At 38.5% G+C, this 14,131-nt stretch overlaps 1 protein-coding gene across 4 annotated transcripts in view; it reads right to left on the bottom strand.

The window, feature by feature from the left end:
* The window catches only part of FRY (FRY microtubule binding protein), a 448,789-nt gene that overhangs the window by 203,923 nt on the left and 230,735 nt on the right, over nt 1-14,131 (bottom strand). For all 4 annotated transcript variants that reach the window (XM_054528883.2, XM_054528884.2, XM_054528882.2 and 1 more), the window contains one exon: nt 12,638-12,837. In XM_054528883.2, the coding sequence (XP_054384858.1) occupies nt 12,638-12,757 (120 nt within the window). In that variant the 5' untranslated portion in view covers nt 12,758-12,837. The remainder of the gene's footprint in view (nt 1-12,637; nt 12,838-14,131) is intronic.

The raw sequence follows: 14,131 nt of genomic DNA, 5'->3' as shown, positions 1-14,131 counted from the left end.
GTGAAAATGCACCAAAGCATTTTGTTCAGAACTATCTGCACCCAGCAGCAGGCACTCTACTTCAGTATGAACCAAAGAATAATGGGGTCCCAAATGTTTTCATGTCTGACATCTTTTTCTCATCAGATCTCATTTGTGCCAACTTTGACTCAAGTTTGGAAAAACATCTAAAGAGTGAGCCTGAGGACTCACAGTTCTGAATACTGACCATTACTCCCCAAATGACTTCCCCATCATGAGGGGTAATCGGCACCCCAGTGGTGTGATTAATCTTGAAGATGTACTCTGGTCATGTCAATTGACTGCCCGCATGGATCACTGGACTTCTGTGGAAGACTTAGCCCGCTTGATAACCTGCCTCAGTTTGTAAAAATGGACATCACCCTATGACATCCTGAGTAGGTTTCTAATAACTAATGAGAAATAGTTAGAGCCCTCGGAGGTATGTGGAAGAAGGGTACTTGTGGAAACAGACAAAACTTCTCCCCTTTTATTCCATTTAGTTATTAAAATGAATTTTCTTAAGGGAAATAATAAATGCTGCCTTTCGCTTAAAATATTGGGGGAAAAGAAACAAAAGAGAATGATACAGAAGACACAGCTCAAATAAATCCAAGGTACTATCAGGTAAGATGCTGCCCAGTACCCTATGCTATGAAAACTGAAGGCAGATGTAAATCTGGAAGAATATGTTGGCACTTTTTTTAAGCAAAATCTCTTGAGATAATCTGTCCTATTTGCAGTGGTTTTGCTCATTTCAGTGGAGCCTATTTCTCTGCCACATTTAACAATCCTAAGTACAAATCCATTATTTGAATAGTGGAAGAGAAACTTCAATTAAATTCAGCTACAAAGTTAATCTTCATTTTAATTGAACAAAAGAGCAGCTCTCATAGGCATTCTTCAAAAAGAAAAAAAAGAACTACAGCAGCTACTAAGAAATGTAAGATACAACCTTCATTTGTTTGTTTCTGGGTAACTTTCTATTTTGTTGGTCTTTTCAATTTTATTTGTCTCAATATACCCCTCTAACTGTGCATGTTATGCTCACTCAGTAGACTTTCAGTGTCTACTACAGTGTGTGTGGATGGATCTTTTCCTGTCTCCTTCAGGACATCGCTCCATCAGCCAGCTCCTCAGTGACCCCCGTCTTCCACCCTTCCCTTCTCTTCGGTCTTTCTCTCAGCTACCAACATGCTTAAACCTTTTCATCGTAGTGCCTTCCTTGACCACACATCCACCTCTGGCTGTGGTTTCCTTTTTTTTTTTTTTTTGAGATGGAGTCTCGCTCTGTCGCCCAGGCTAGAGTGCAATGGCGCCATCTCGGCTCACTACAACCTCCGACTTCTGGGTTCAGGCCATTCTCCTGCCTCAGCCTCCCGAGTAGCTGGGACTACAGGCGCCCACCACCACGCCCGGCTAATTTTTTATATTTTTAGTAGAGACGGGGTTTCACCATGTTAGCCAGGATGGTCTCGATTTCCGGATCTCGTGATCCGCCCGCCTCAGCCTCCCAAAGTGCTGGGATTATAGGCGTGAGCCACCGCGCCCGGCTGTGGTTTCCTTTTTAACCCTCTTCTCATATTCAGTTCTTCAATGGGTGGTCTACACTTCCTGTCTTTCTTTCCTCTCCTATTCAAAATGTCTTCAACTACTTGCAATCTGGCCTTTCTTTCACCGCTAAAATTAGTCTCCCTAGGGACCCCAGTAATTTTCCAAATGGCAAATCTGGTGGCCATTTTTCATGCTGGATCTTTTAGCAGCAATGTTCACTCCCTTCTCTCCACTTGAATTGCCCCCCACCTCCCATCTGTTCTCCTCCTACTTCTTAGACATTCCTTCTTCTTTTTTTCTTTTTTTGGAGACAAGGTCTGACTCTGTCACTTAGGCTGGAGTGGAGAGCAGTGGTGTTAACACGGCTCACTGCAGCCTCATTCAAATGGTCCTCCCACCTCAGCCTCTGGAAGCACAGGCATGTGCCACCACGCCTGGCTAATTTTTTTGTTTTTATTTTTTGTAGATAGAGATGGGGGTTCTCACCACGTTGCACAGGCTGGTCTGAAACTCCTGGACTCAAACAATTTTCCCACCTCAGCCTCCCAAGGTGCTGGGATTACAGGTGTGAGCCACTGTACCCACCAGACATTCCTTCTCTGTGGCCTGCATAGTCTTTTTCCTTGAATGTTTGTATTCTTCATGGGTGAATCACCTTGGGAAAGCCTACAGGAACATTCCAACCCCCCTGCCTTCAACCTATGTGATTACAACTTAGGAATTGAGTAGAAATTCCCAAAAGCATCAGGAAATATTATCCAATAGAATATTGTGTTTTAAGAAATTTTAAAAGTCAGAATATACTAGATATGTATGTAAGCAACAGTTAAAATACCTAATAAAACAAGTCTTATTGTTAGCATGACCTGTAGAAGTCAAAATTTGTGCTGGTTAAAATTGCTACAATGCTATAGCAAAATTTGCTATTGCTGAAAACTGTACTGATGATTCTCAGGAATGTCAAAATGCAAAGTGTTGTGTGGAAACACAGCAATATTACATCACAGTGACCTTAAGGAATGAGCCATTGTTACTTGGTATTATGCCATTATTATTGAATGTATTTTTATTGGTATTTTCTGTCACTCTAAAACATATACTTCCAGATGATCTTTTGTTTGTATTAAAAAGGATGTCTTTGTAAATAGTACAAAGAACATATCATCAGAAAAACTAGACTGAAAATGAGGAATTACCTTTGTCTGGTTTTGTATTCTCAAAAAAAGGAAACTTCGATAATCTCTTCATAAAGTCACCAGAAATAAAAATAAAAATAAAAATTCATTCAATGAATGAATTGAATTGGATACTATTAAATTGAAGTAAAAAGCCCTCTGATATTTTTTATTACCTGTTGATACTTTTCACATCATTTATTTGCTATAAGGTTCAATCAAACTTTTACTATGGTGGTGTATTAAATTTCATTTCACAGCTGAAAAAGTTCCATTTAGGAGCCACAGAAGAAATGTGTTTCATCTACATGTCTCCAAGCATACTCATAATAAAGAAAACAAACTTATGAGCTCATCCGAAAGATCACCTCATTCAGCAGTTAAATTAAATCTTTTTAGCCACTAACAATGCTATGTTTCTGGGTTAGGGTGAATTTTCAAGTTTTTGGTGAATATCTTTATAGATTATTTAAGGGACGTTCCAGGCTAAGCTGTTTTGCTAAGAAACAGCTATTTTAAAAGTTATTTATCTATAATTTGAAAACTAGCCAGTATGTTGTCAAGTGTGATATAAATATTCCCTATCTGACCAGCAATGTTTTAGTCTCTTTTCAGGACAGCATTACTTTGATTCTATCACTACACTCAACAGGGAGCTAAATGAAATGACTTTTACTCTGTATTTCCCTTATTTGGTCTGTTGAAGCAACAGCAGCCTCTATTTAAAGAGGAGTTTGACCAACAAGACTAGCTGATTATCCTTCTGGGAAGCTGACTGGAATCCACAGTGCAGAAAGACATTAAGGCTGGCATTTCTGCTATTTACACATCCTTAGTCAACAGACATGTAACCTTTGCTTAGTACAGGAAGATTGGCATGTAGAGCAGTGCAGAAAAACCACCAACTTGCAAATGGGCATGATAAAATATTATGAAATATCATATGGCTGAGGTTAGTAAATGGTGATAAGCCTATGAAGATGATTAATTACAATCAGTTTTATGAAGATCTGCCATATAAAGACCCAAACTTAATTAGAGGTAGTCATTCTGTCCTTTAGCACAGCAGAATTTCCCAATTCACAAATTACTAAAATACTAAAAAGGGTTCCGGATGAAAGGATCTGATATTTTCTGATATCTAGAAGTCTGCACACATGTCAGTCACGTGAATGAGTGAAATACAAGACTATGGATGAATATTCAATCTCTAGAAGGCCCAGAGGTGAAAAAAACTCTTTTACACCTAAAAATAGGGTGTATCCTAATTTCAGTCTCTTACTTCTCATCAGACATGGTCTAAAATCACAAGAGGAAGCTGGGACGAGTATGTATGTCACTTGCCAAAGGACTTGCTTACTTAGACCCACAGTCCCATTCACCAAAATGACTAGAACCACTCATATACCGTCTGTTGGTGGTGGGCCACCAGTGTCCTTATTACAGCACAGCGTCCTACTTAACTTTAGGGGTAACAGGAGAGTTGACCTGATGCCAGCTTTGTAACATCAGCACACAGGAGGAGTTGGAAGCCTCAGACTCTGGGCCAAGGAACAAAGGTATGTCAACAACGTTACTGCCTGAACCTGGAACAACATTAGCATGCAGTAATGCTGTCATTAGCTAATTGCTTGGCCTTCCAGTGTTTGTGCCAGCTGGCCATGACTGATGTTCCTACAGGTTTGTTCTTAAGCATGACATATTTCATTACAGATTCATGACGTGTGATGCAATAGAGTTTGGCATCCTGGATTCTTCAGACTGTGTACCCCAAGAAAATAGTTTGTGTTACTTTGAGTTTGCTTCTTTCATGTTAGCAAACCAGCTAGATCATGTTCTAATATTTTTAAGCCTCCATTCCAGCATGACACAGTTAGCACCTTTATGAATTATCACTCTGTTTGTCAGCCCACACCTGTGCTCCTAACTCAGCACAGGGGCAATGTCTAAAATAACCTGCCTGCATCTTGTCCGTTAACTATTTTGTGAACAAAGCTACTAAGGCTCAAGCAATCTCAATAATGAAAATCCCCATTTTCACTCATCTTTCATCATAAAAAGTGTTTTTGAATTCCAGGGTGTTGGACGAAGATAAGCACAGCTCTCATTCTTAGTCTCTGCTGAAGGACAAGATGAAAGTTAGATTTTTTTTTTTAAGTCAAGTAGACTTAAAAAAAAAACTTTTCGTTTTTCCAGGTTTCAAAATCAAAACACAGTAAATTGCTTTCTTTCTGAGTAATTCTTTGTCAGGCGAGTTAGAATTTCTTTTTCTCCCCGTTGACATTTTATGCTGATAGACTAGATCCAGATGGAATTCCTGGCCCGATCCCCAATTTAGCCTCCACTGCAGCTCCTGGAAGGGACAATGGGAGATTAAACCTGGGTAGACTCACTAATAAGTGAGTTTAAACCCAGGGATTTAAACCCAGGGAATTTAAGAGTTTAAACCCAGGGGTTTGAGAATGAATGCTGCTTTTATTTCATTTGTTTTATACACTAGAGTGAAAACGGCCTGGCTGCTATCCTTTCATAGATGAGAAAACAATGATAGATCACACGTAAGTGACTTTGCCAGAAGCACAGGTTAGTGGCAGGGCTATAATAAAAAACCAATTTTCTTGTGTATTGGTCAAGTTATAGGGAGGGGCGTGGACAAAAGCCTAAGAAGTATGATTGAAAATCCTTGAAATTTTCTAAACTTGGTTTACTTAGCTGAGTAATCTAGCCTTTCATATTTTGGGCTGCCTGGCATTATGCGGTTCTTATTTTTTGACCCCTACTCTCAAGAACCAATGAAATTTCCTCTTTGAAAGCCTTTGAAAACCCTCAGAGGTGGACTTACCTCAAATCCCTGGTTTTACTGCCTAGGTCTTCACAATTCACACCTGGGTAGGCCTCCAGTATTTTGCTGGAAATACAGTGAGATCGTTGGGGGTGTTGTCTTCTCTCAAGTACTTTGTTTGCCTCTGTCATCTCCCAAAGCATGAGCACCTGGAGGGCCAAGACCAGGTCTGCTGAAAGGAGCTGTGGTTGTGCCTCTGTCAATGCCATGGCAGAGCTCAGGACAGGCACCTGACAGTATTGATAAATGGCAACAGCAGACAGTCAAGTCCCCTGCTCAAGCCTCCATTATGTTTGCGTGAACACAAAGAGAGGAAGCACCAGGCTGACTTCTGAGGAAATATACCAGAAATTCATCTCAGCCCTCCAATGAGGATAATGAGGAGGGTGGTGATGAGGACAAATGAGCATCTCCTACGTGCTCAGGAGTATATCAGGGGCTCCACACACTCCCTCTAATCCTCTCAGCCACCCTGTGAGCTGGGTACTGGTACTCCCATTTTGCAAATGAGAAAAAAAGGAGGTTGACTGGCTGGTCCAAGGTCACACAACACTAAAGAGGTGGAAGCAGGAGTCAAATCCGGATCAGTCAGAATGAAAAGCTGTTTTGTCTTTAACTTTATCTCTTTTGTCCATTCGATCTACAAAGTCAAAATTGATAGCAGCACTTGAATTCAGAAAAACTGGAGAGTCTTGTTTTTGGAAAGAGCTTACTGAGAAGGTAATTGCCTGTGACTACAGTAATAAATGCTATATAGACAGACTCATAGAGAATGAGAGCATATATTCTGATACTGTGTCTGATCACTAAGAGTCACCTATTGCTGGAGTCGGGGTGAGGAGAAGGTGACCATATCAATGAATAAAGAGGTATCCTTAGATGCCTGAAAGCAGGAGGCTGAGAATCAATGCCTCTTGTACTCAGCACATTGTAGGGCATTCATCTGTCGAGTGCAAAGAACAAAACAAAATCTATTATTATTAGTTTATTAGTTTAGAGTTGGCAAGATGACCTTTGGAAACACACAGGTTCCAATAAAGACATTCTTTTCAAGCTACTATATTAATGTTTCATTCATTCATTCAAAAAACATTTACTGTCTATGATACGCAAACACTGTCCTAAACATGGGGACATGGGATATGTGTGTGTGTGTGTGTGTGTGTGTGTGTGTTTGCATGTGTGTGTGTGTCAAGATGCATCCCACACAGATATTGCAACCCACACAGATATTGCCTCCAAGGAACTTACAGGCTAACACATTGCTTCTTCAACTTAAGAGAAAATCTCTGCCCCTACCCCACCACCATAAAAAATACACTATGGTCTGGTATGCACATGCACAACTGAAAGTATCATAAAATGTTTACCCTTAAAACTTGCAATATACTCTGGTATTTGCTAGTTTAGTCTATACTAATTACTTTAATTCAATGAGGACAGAATAGTTTGCAAGACAGAATGATACAGTAGCTCAGATAAAGTAGAGAATTGCAGATACGTGTAAGTGTGTTTTATCATAAGCATGATTGTGTGGAGATAGCAGGGAAGAAATCAAACCAAGCTTTTCAGATGATGAGATTTTGGATTGGGCCTTAAAGGGTAGGCAGGATGAGGAGCTGAGTGGCATTCCAGGAAGAGGGGTCAGCATGCATAAACGCATGGTGGCAGACAAGAAACCTGGGTTCATAAAGGTATGTGGTGGGAGTAAGATCAGTTTGGGCCAAATCAAGGAGTGAAAAAAAATGAAATGAAAGTTTTGTGCAAGAAATGTTATAGACAGGGTTGTGTTTAGAGAAGATTCACAGATGAGATCAGAGGAGGAAAAATTGGTGACAGATCCCTTATTCTTCCTTTTATTCACCTTGAGGACACCGCACCTCACCATGAGATTCAAGGAGCAAAGGCCAACTCTGGCTCTATCTGCATGGGAAGCAAACTGAGAATTCTGCAGAGGACACAGGCAGGACGATGGGCTCAGATAACCCAAAAGCTCACATGGAGTAAGTGCTTGGAAATACTGAATGAAATATAACATTTTTTTTTTTAAAAAAGGTATAGAAATGAGTTCACAAGAAAGGCAAAGGGAAAGGAAAAACAGGAGGGAGTGAGGTAGCATAGTGGCTATCCAGGGAGAGGAATGTTTGTTTCATTATCCTAGAGGCTTTCTTTATTGTCCACTGGGGGATAGGAAACAGTGACGTGGGCCCTGAGAGGTGGGACATAGAAAATAAGATGCTTTACATAACGTCTGGTCCTAAACAATGGACTAGGGAAAAATCTATGCACCGTTAAAAGAAGATGAAAAGATGTTCCCAGTGGTCTCTGGTTGAGTTCTATGTAAAATAACAAGAAAAAAAAATTCACATCCAAGAATTTGAAACCACAGGCCAAAGTCTTACAAGTTTGGGATATATAGTTGTGTCACCTTCTAGGTGCAGAAAGTAACCAGATATTTGGCCCCAGACAGCAATAACTCTGGGCAACAGAAGGGGCAAAAGCAAAACCGTGCTGGAGAAACACTCCCACAACTGTGGATGCAAGGAAAACTCACAGAAAAAGAGGATCAATGAAATAATTCACAACAAAAAATTTCGAAGTACATAAAAAGAAATCTATCATGGGCAAGAATTAGCAGGCACAACAAACAGAAGAGTTAGCAGACACAACAAGTAGTGTTATAACAGAACAATAATCTAAAGACACATTCAAGGTGATTGAAGACATAAAAGCAAAGTTGTAATCTTAAAAAAGAAACAAAATACGATGAAAATAAGAAGCCTAAGTAGACTTTCAAAGAAAACTAAATAGCATTTTCAGGAATAAAAAATACAGTCATCAAAATTAAAATTCTCAATAGGTAGGTAAAACAGATTATATAGCCTAAGAGAACATTAATGAATTGGAAGACAGATCTGAAAAAATTACTCAGAATGCAGAAGAGACAAAGAGGTAGAATAATAAAAGATGGGTAAAAAGATATGCAATGTAGCGTAAGAAAGTCCAATTTACGTGAAAGAGAAGTACCAGAAAAAGAGAAGTACCAGAAAGAGAGAAGAGGGAAAATGGGAAAATGACGACATTCATATAATTAATAGTTAAGAAATTTCCAGAATTGATAAAAAGATATAAATCCTCAATTTAAGAAGCACAAGAGTCTCAAACAAGAAAATAAAAATAAATGCACATCCAAACACAGTGTAGTGAAACTTCAGAATACCAAAGACAAAGAAAAAAACTATAAAAGTAAACAGGGAAAAAAGTAAAGAATCCACAAAGAAATAACAAATTCACTACAGACTTTTCAACAGCAATGATAAGGCAACACAGTGAAATAAAGATTCAAATGTCAGAGGGAGAATGAATTTCAACTTAGAATTCTATTCCCAGCTGAACCATCACTGATAAATGAGGGAGAAATAAAGACATTCAGATGAACAAGACTGAGTAATTTACCACCCACTGATTCTTACTTAAAGAACTGAAAAATATTCACTTTGGGAAGAAGAAAACTGAGTTCAGAGGGAAGGAGGAGGATGCAAGAAGGAATTGTATCCATTATTTATTTTCTGCAGTTTTTAATCTTTTGAAATAAAAATATAAAAGAGACACAGATGACCCCATTAGCTTGTTCAGAACACTTTGCTTGGGAAAGGTGAAATAATGATAAGACTGGACAAGAACAAATGCTATTAAATGTCCCCATGAAGCAATAAAAATAGAATAGAATTATTGACTTATCCATAAATATTCATGAATATGACCTGAGCATCTTTTGGGTACAAAGAGCCATTCTGCAGAACAAGAGAAAGATATTTACAAAGAAACAAATCTAAAATTTGTTTTGTGGAACATTTTTATTTCCTGTTTTTTTTTTTAAAGTTGGCTATCTGGATATTGCAAAGTCATAAATAAAACATTACACTTTAATTTAAAGTTGTACATAATCTGCTCCACACAAGCTAATGGGTGTGAAATTCCGAGTTAGTCTTTTAAAAATAAAACTGAAAAATACAGATTTCTGAGTAGTCCCCCAAATAGTAAATCTATACTTCCAAGTTTTTGAAAATTACCTTTGCCATCCCCCTACAAGTTGTATTTAGTTAAGAATAATAGAATACAATTTTGTGATTTGATACAAAACCACATAAATTCAGGGTTTTAAAGCATTCAATGTCTTTGTAAAAGAAGCTAACTCAACAAGAGAAATAGTAGAGGACATTTAATAGAATTCACCTTAAGTGTACTCTACATACATCAAAAATAACACCTCTTGTTGCAGCTACAGGACAAAATGCCAAATGCACATTCACACTTCTAGAATCAGCTGACAAGCCTCTGAATCCATTCACATTTGCTGGCCTACAAGTAGGCAAAAATAAGGACAGAAAATTACTAAGCATTTTTCAGCAGACAAGAAAAGAATATGGCACAGAAGCTTACATTTCTGCCAAAAAATCAAAGGGGAATAAAAAGGCCAGAGGTAGTGGCTCATGCCTGTAATCCCAGCACTTCGGGGGGCCAAGGCGGGAGGATCACCTGAGGTCATGAGTTCGAGACCAGGCTGGCCAACATGGTGAAACTCGTCTCTACTAAAAATATAAAAATTAGCTGGGTGTGGTGGCACACGCTTATAGTCCTAGCTACTAGGGAAGCTGAAGCACAAGAATTAATTGAACCCGGGAAGCCGAGGTTGTGGTGAGCCAAAATTGCGCCATTGCACTGTAGTCTGGGTGGTAGAGCAAAAAGGTCTCTTTTTATAAAAAACAATAATACTAAAAACTGATTAGATTCATCTCTTCAGCTAAAAACATCAAGTGTGTGTTCTCGGCCATCAACACCCAGCAGAATCCTCACTCTAAGCACATAAGGAAGATTTCCTTATGACAAGAACTTATACTTTAAAATTTTTTTCTTGTTTGGGGACATTTTAGTTGTTTCATAGAGAGGAACAAAAATGTCTACTTCTATTAAAAGAATGCTATGGCACATGTACATTTTTTCAGATCTAATCCTTATTCCAAGAAGAAAAAAACTCCACGCAAACAAATTACAACCTGAGTTAAGAGGGAAAATGTTAAATCCAAACTATTTTACTTCATAAATTCTTAAAAAAACAGTAAACTATTATTTTGGAAACATGGATGGTTGAAAAGGTGTCAGGACCTAGCTGTGTAAGCATCTCTTTGAACTTTTGTACAACTTCACAGCTCCTCAGGAAAATGCATTAGGATACACAATTTCAAAGAGACTAGACCTGTCATTTTTGCACTTTTCTAGGGCTACAGGGTGAAATGAATCTTTATTGTGCCTCACCACTCTCTCTTTAAACTGACCCACATCCTCTGAAACGGAGGTAGCTTCCCTCCCTCCACCAGGGGAGGAGTCTGGGCTGCCTCAGTGTCTCTCAAGAGGTTGGAGGCTCCAAGGGTCAGCCCTGTTCTGGGCAATGGGACTTTGGATACTTGAGGTGGCTGACTCAAGTTACAGGAGAGTCCTGTGTTGGTTTAAGAAGTTAGCAACAGTATCTGCAACAGTGCCTCTACATGAAGAGGACCATGCAAAGACTGATAATAAAGTGTAGAGGGGTTCAGATGTGGGTTCTGAAGCCACCTAGTTTGAGTTTAAATCAACACTGTGTGACCTTGAGTATTTACTTAACCTTCTCTGTGCCAACTTTCCCCATCTGTAAGCAGGAAATAAACGCTATCTACCTAAGGTCATTGTGAAGATTAAAGGAGGTAATAAGTTGTGCACAATGCCTAGCACATAGTAAGTACACCACAGATATCAGCTATTATTGGTAGTAGAGGAGCAGAAACATAAAAACATGAGTGAATGGAAATAAAGGTCCTGTAGTAAGGATGAATTTAGATGATTTAAACTATAAAAGCAAGAAACATTTCCCATAATTATGGAAATTCAATAAATGAAGAGAACTTTATGAACAGAATGGATAAATATAACATCCACTGATATAATAAAAATTTTAATGTGCAAAGTTTGTAACTTTCAGGTAAACACACTTAACAAACATTCTTGAATTCTGATTCCCAAACCTTATGTTGTAATTCTTGTAAGGGTCATTTTTAACAGATGTTGTGCATCATCTATTACATATTTTCAGAGATGTGTATTGCAGGCTTAAGAATATTGTATTTAATTATTTTAAGTTATTATTCTGCAAAGCAAACCTCTGATTATCTTCTTATTGCCCCAGTAACCTCACAGGAGGTACAAAGTCACACTTCACAGAAACAGCTGCGTCACTCTGAATTCCTTTCCTTTTCTTTTATTGTGTGTGGCCCTGCCAAGGTTAGAAAACAAGTAATCTGAATCTACCAATTGCGCTTCCTTCCTTCCTGACTGTCCTTTGGAGAGATTCAGTGCTCTTTAGAGTCCTATTAGAGCAATTAACGTAAGGCAGACTCATGCCTGCCTTATTTTCTAGCAGAAGCATCTGCAACCAAAGACACTCACATCCAAGGGCATCATGTGTCTAATGAGGGAACTAAAGGTACGTAAGTCAAGAATTTATTGTCTTCCAAGTTTTAGAAATGGAAGTGGTGTTTCTGAACGACTCATCAGAACACTTTCTCTGACAATATGGTACCAAGGCCTTAACTTCTCAAACTCGAAGTCCACACGGCCACCTGAACAAAATGATTTTTCTTGTCATCTACTTTAAAAACTGGACAAAAGATTTTGCCATATATATATGGGAGATATATATATATATATCACAGACACTCTGAACACAATTTTTCTGTGATTGATACTTCTTTGATACTTCTTCTTGTTAAATTATGCTTATTAGTCCCAAATGCAGCAGTGAAGCAAGCTACTGAATAGTATTTGCTGAAGATTGTTTTAAAATCCTCGACATTCAAATTGTTTCTTTCAGATCAGGGAACCTAACTATTATCTTTAAAACATTAACTATGATATTAAAGAACCTTTACAAACTAGAGGAAAAGCAATCCATCTGTTGTTATAGTGTTTAAATCTAGTATATTCAGCATACAGATGAATTTTCAAAGAGGCAGGTTCCACGGCATGTACTCACCAGGGGCTCTGCCATAATGATACGAATCTTGCGTTCGGCCTGAGTGGTGAAGTTGACAAATAAACTTTTGAGGACATATTCTCCTGGTTTACTGTCTGGGTCCACATTGATGGGTAACATGGTTGGCGGCCCTTTCTCCCTGTGTGTGCCAGAAGCAGGTGGAACCGGAGGCTTGATGTAACCGTTGCCAACGGGAGAAGCTGAAAAACAGAATGGGCATTCTTACTGGCTGATAATAATGTCATAAATATTCAGATGGACTGTGTTAAACCATAAATATCAGGATATGAATCATATCAAGAAAGTCACACTTAATATCATAACCTGGCCTTATTCTTTGGAAATGGTGTCAGAATTTTATGATTTTCATTACACTACGTTTGTGTTATACCATATTTGATCATCTCAAGATTCTAGTCACTACATTGCTTTAGGTAAATTATATTGGAAGCTCATAATATAGCTGATCAATCTTACAATACTTAAGATGTTTTTGGCTTATTTTTTTGGTTCTACGGAAACAGCAGTCCCATTTAGAAAATGGGTAGAAAACATATATGGGAAAAAAAGTGATTTCTTGTCCAGGTTTTCCTCATGGTCAAGAGCTCTCTTTTGTGCTTCATTCTAATAATGGAAAAGACTCTGGGCTCATTCATTCCAGAAGTCTCCAAGAATCAATTTTCAGAAGCCAAGCTGGCTCTTGCTCCAGAAAGGGACGCACCTCTTGAAAGATACGAAGCTCAGGCAGTGCTCTGTTTGCCGTCCAAGGTTTGGGTTTAACTTTTCACTTTCACCGCCCTTTGGCTCAAGTTGGGACACCTCTGTGCTTCCTTTATAAAATATGTTGATTCCCCACTAGTACTATATCTTCAACAGAGGCAGCTATTAAAGCTCCTGATGAGTGGCCTCTGTTCAGAATGCAACAGAGTCAGGAGTCAGACACTGTTTTAATTAGATAGTTGCTAAACTTTTTTTAAATTCATAAATGCAGTTTCAAGTCTCTACTTCTTACAGTACTTTGATATTTTAAATTATACCACCCCCCCCCACAAGCTGTTGTAAGATGGTCAGTTATTAATATCCAATGAAAGAAACGTAAGAGCAAGTGGGCTTAGGATAGAGGCATTGGGAATGCTGAGAACAGGAAGTATATAGTGAAACATAAGTATTTAGTTTTGGGTAACTGGATATGGAGATTAAGGGAAAGAGTCAAGTAAAAAGTGGGTTTCCAGTTTGGACACTGGATTGGATATCAAGAGAATGGTAGTGTCATCAATATTAAAGGCAGAACAAAGTTCTTTCTCCATGAAAGTTGGATACTCCTTTCATAACTACAAATAAATGTAAGGCTTCTCTTGCCTTCTTTCTGTCTCAAGCCAAGTTCTGGGGAAGCAATATAACGTTTTGTTTATTTTATTAAATTACAAACATGTCCCCATTGTTACATAGATGACTCTCCCTCACATTTCCTACCCTTCCTCTGTAATTCATTTA

The sequence above is a fragment of the Pongo abelii genome, chromosome 14, assembly GCF_028885655.2.
Source record: "Pongo abelii isolate AG06213 chromosome 14, NHGRI_mPonAbe1-v2.0_pri, whole genome shotgun sequence".
In the NCBI taxonomy this organism is placed as follows: Eukaryota; Metazoa; Chordata; class Mammalia; order Primates; family Hominidae; genus Pongo; species Pongo abelii.
This window is presented reverse-complemented; position numbering and strand designations above follow the sequence as displayed.